Raw genomic sequence first — 4,453 nt, forward strand, 5'->3', positions numbered from 1 at the left:
ACAGAATGTAGAATCTATGGAATGGGGCCCCGACTTGGCGGCTTGCACAAGGAGGTTGGGGAAGGGCAAAGAAGACAGACATGAAGGGTAAAGCTATCTCCCCATCTGTGGTGTACTAAACTGGGGGACCCCTGACATAGGCAGGCCCTTCTTCAAATAAAGCAGCCGCTCATAAATTCCTGTGAGTTACTGAAATGAAATAATCTAACAGAGTCGACCAATTTGAAGGGAAAGGATGTAAGAGGCTGAATTGTTTCTGGGTTCCTGGTCCATCCTGGGCATCACTGGAAGCACTAGGGAAGCACAGCTGGTGGAGAATGAATTCAGTGGCTGCAGAAGCCACCCTGGGAGGAGGGTACATGGAAGTCTCAGAGCAAGGCAGGGTGCTGGGTCCTCCTCCACCTTGTGTTCTGGGTACAGAGAACCCTTCACTTTTCCTTGACCTGGAATGCCACCATCAACCCTGACAACCTACCCACCCTTCAGAGCTCCACCCCCAACTCTCCTTAAAATGAATTGCAGTTGGACTTTATTGCTCTGCCCACATAGTAGGTAGTAAATAAGAGTTCAAGTCCCTCTTCAGGAGCGACTTCTGCAAAATGGTAGCTCCATATTCAAGTCCATATGCCCCCACCCCAGCCTCCTATCTGGCAAAACAAACATGCAGGCAATTCCTGCCGTTTGGGTGAGAGCAGTGGCAGGCTGTGAGCAGCTCCACGTCACGCACTGTTTTATACTTTGCCGCAGTCACCAAATCAGTACGCCCACCCAATAATGGTAGAGGTTTTATTACCTCTGTTTCACATGGGAGAGAGAAACAAGGGTCACAGAGGCCAAGGTCACATTGAGCAGAGGCCCACAGGGGATGAGCGCTGAGCCTGCACACAGCCAACACATTAAACGTTTGCAGATGTGAACTAAACGGGGAGGCAGTTAGGAAAGGTGGGTTGACTGATTTGCACTCTGCCATTGTTGCCTAGAACCCAGATGGCAGAAGAGAATGAAAGGCATCGCCCTTCAGAAACTTCTTTCCTAGAACAGAAAGTGACAGAGGCCTGTGGGCAGGGGTTCCATGGGACACAGTCAGGAGAGGGCACCTTCAAGAGAGCACTAAGCATGACCACAGACTTCCTATTATGTGGGATTCAGGCAAAGGGACAAGGAGAAAGGTGGTGCAACCAGCTTAGAACACACTGCAAAGGCCCTGCAACCTAGGTGCTAGGAACTCGGCCAGGGTTTCCCAGAAACAAACCTAGTTTTGTCCATTTTTCCAACAAAGGCAGATGTTTGATTTAGCCTTGTTAAAAATCAAAAAGCATAATGATGTAAATGACAGGCTCAGAGGCAGTCAGGACTTCAAGCAGGCTGTGGCAGGTCTCAGATAACCTGCATCGGACACATGCTGCAGAGACTAGCATGGAGCTGCGAGCTGCCCATCAGAGCAAGCTCCAGGCAAGGCAGGAAGTCAGGCATCCCCAGCAAGAGTCGCCTCTTCTCCCATTTCCCTCCAGACAGTGCTTCTCCCACAAACTTCTCGAAATGTCCTGTATGAAGCCCAGGCCTCTCCTAGGCTGCAAAGAAGCTAAACTCCAAGAACATCTGAAAAAAGCGCTAAGGTCAGACTGGATGCCCAGGGTTCACTCTGCCATCAAGAAGCCAGTCATGAGAATGGAATCCGTGGAAAAGCTCACAGGCAGACAGTGAAGCCACAGGTGGCCTTGTCCATGGAAAACTGAGTGCCAGGGTGACAGTAGAAAAGGCACCCCAAAAGCACAGAGAAACCAGCTCTAATGAGAAGGGAGGAGATAAAGGGCCCCAGAGGACAGCTGTCTGAATGGCATTCACTTTCATTCTGATTGACTATGTCTCCTGACCAGTATACTGCAAGAAAAAAAGCAGGGGGGGGGGGGGAATGTCCCAGACTAAGAGCAAAAGATGAAGATGGCAAGTCCCCTCGAGAAAGTTCTGACTGACTGAAAGATGAGCCAAGCAAAGACTCAGAGATTGAGAAGGAGCCAAACGCAAAGGTTGGAAGGGAGATCAGAAATCCAAAACCCTGTCAAAGAAAATCGGCTGACGTGGGGCTGACTGGGGCAACACGGGAAAGCTAAATTTCACATGTCACGGATGGCTGAACAGTTTTTAGTCTCTGCACTCAAATGAACAACATCCAGGGGGGTGGGGGGAAGCTCTCAGACGGTTTATAGAACTATCAAGAATCGGAGGAATGTTAACCAAAACCTCTGTGATTCTGAGCCAGTGTCACTAAGGGACTTCCTTATGCCTTCTTCATGCCTTCTCTCTCAACATTGTGCCACATATATAAAGCCAGAGGGTTGGAGTCCCTAGAAGGTCAACCACTGAACTTGGAACTACTAGAAAGAATCACAACAGAAATTCCTGAACACACAGACCCCTCATATCAGTGACTTTTAAGTGAATCAAAGGAAAATGGCTTTAAATCAAACAGTTATATAGATATAGCCCACCAAAACACTTCATGTAAAACTGGCATAAGCTCCTTCAAAACCGGCACTTCCAATCAGATATGGGAAAAGGGCATACATGGGCACGTGGGGGGGGGTGAGGGGCGGTTCTCCTTGGTCTTCACTAATAGCTGCAGCACTACAGAAACCTAAAATGAGAGGTTCGTGTGTGATAAGCCGAATGTATCTATAGCCCGGAATTCCACCACAAACACAGAAGCTTGCCCTCTGCGGGAGTCACAGCAATCCTTCTTATTTCAAAGACCATGGCTGACTGCGCAGTGTAAGTTTCAATGCACTTCTTCAGCAGAATAATTCCGCCCAAACAGTTACAACAGATCCACAAAAAATTGTCCGCGGAATTACAGAAATCTGTTTCTGAAGGATCGTTGGTAGTCTGAGCACCAAGTGTGACTGTTCTTCAACAAGCCTCTTGTAAATAATAGGTATACATTTGATCAATGCCTGAACCTTTTGCAAAATGCAATCAATTATTTTAAGTACCTCATTCCCAAAAGGAAAGGGGGGGGGAGACCTGTTATGAGCAAAGGGGGATATGCTATTTCGACACAGAAATTGCTTCAAACTCCCAGGTCACTCCTTGCAGTTAAGACAAAGTGAATACTAGTAACTGGAAACCCAAAACATCCCCAACATCCCACTGAACAGGTCCCTTTTATGCTATCCTAACTACGCCATGTCTAGCTAAACGAAGCGTGTTTGTGGGACCACCAGGAAGCATTTACAACTTGTCCAGAAAAAAAAAAAAATAAGAACGTGCCTCTTTCTTCACCGCCCACGATGCCTTCTCAGAGACAGATTTCTGACAGTTCGCCCGCTGGTGCAACTGCTAAGGGCAGAGAAAAGCCCAGTGGTGCTGCAAAGAGCCCACCACCCACCACCACGCGGTTAAGCTGCTCTAGACCCCGCCGCGGGCGCAGAGCCGCTGCCAAGCGCTTACCCGAGTCGGCCCGGCAGTGCCCGGAGAGGGCAGCCAGCAGCAAGAGTCCCAGCAGCAGCGACCGCAGCAGCAGCACATCCTCGGACCCGCGGGCTCCGGAGCTTCTCACGCCCTGGCAACGCACGGCGATCCCGCCCGCCCCGCAGAGTCCTCGCTCCCGGGGCCGGTGCTTGGGCTCCCGCGCTGCCGGCCCAGCTTTGCTCGGGCCCTGGGGCTTCGCCTCCTGCAGAGCCATAGGGACTGTTCATACATCCAGGCCGCTGCCTCGTTCCACACCGAGCCGGGGAGCCCAGCCCTCCGCGCACCGCTCCTCACGGGGCATCTCGGGCCATGGCCCGGGAGTCGGAGGGAGGCAGGAGGTGCGAGCTGGTCGCTCGTCCTGCCTCGGTCGGAGGCGGGCTCAACGGAGCCGCGGCTTCAGGCGCGCGGGTACCGGGTTTGCATGGAGGTTCCCACGGTGCAGCGAGGGTGGGACGGGCGGCGCCCCGGTCCCCTCCCCGGGGCGGGATGCTGCACCTCGAGCGCGAGGCTGCGAGACACAGAGACCCGCGGACCTGGCTCTTACAGCGTGCCGCCCACCGCCGCCTGCGCCCGGGTCTCTATCCCTGTGGGTAAACTGGATCGCTGGGCTCCGGCTCCAGCCGCGAATGCTACTGCAGCTCAGAGCGGCGCCTCATTGACAAAGAAAGCACGTAGCACCGGAGCGGGCGAGGGAGGCGAGGCAGGCGCGCGCGCGCATCCCCGCGCGAAACCACCGCGCGCCCCCCGCTCCCGCGCGCGGGGCCTGAACCCTGCCCTGCGCCGGCGAGGTCCTCGTTGAGGGGGACTTCCCTCCGCCCAGGGTTCCCAGATCGAGAGAAGGAAAGGTTGGCAGAGATAGTCCTCTGACCAGAGAAGGGACTAGACACTGTCATGGTCAACGTGCTGAGGAAGCTGGGTCTTCAACCCGCATCTTTGAAAAGCTTTCTGAGGATGAGCGGGAGAGCTTTGTGCAGGTTGTTCTCTG

The 4,453-nt window shown here is 53.2% G+C and overlaps 1 protein-coding gene across 7 annotated transcripts in view; it reads right to left on the reverse strand.

The window, feature by feature from the left end:
* Kiaa1549l (KIAA1549 like) overlaps positions 1 to 4,186 on the reverse strand; it is a 264,527-nt gene extending 260,341 nt beyond the window's left edge. For 3 of the 7 annotated variants that reach the window (XM_031371205.1, XM_031371204.1, XM_031371203.1), the window contains exon 1: positions 3,448 to 4,186. In XM_031371205.1, the coding sequence (XP_031227065.1) occupies positions 3,448 to 3,682 (235 nt within the window). In that variant the 5' untranslated portion in view covers positions 3,683 to 4,186. The remainder of the gene's footprint in view (positions 1 to 3,447) is intronic. The other 4 variants (XM_031371208.1, XM_031371207.1, XM_031371206.1 and 1 more) reach the window with 3 other exon arrangements.
* Between the last annotated feature and the right edge of the window lie 267 nt (positions 4,187 to 4,453).

The sequence above is a fragment of the Mastomys coucha genome, unplaced genomic scaffold (genome assembly GCF_008632895.1).
Source record: "Mastomys coucha isolate ucsf_1 unplaced genomic scaffold, UCSF_Mcou_1 pScaffold15, whole genome shotgun sequence".
NCBI lineage: Eukaryota > Metazoa > Chordata > Mammalia > Rodentia > Muridae > Mastomys > Mastomys coucha.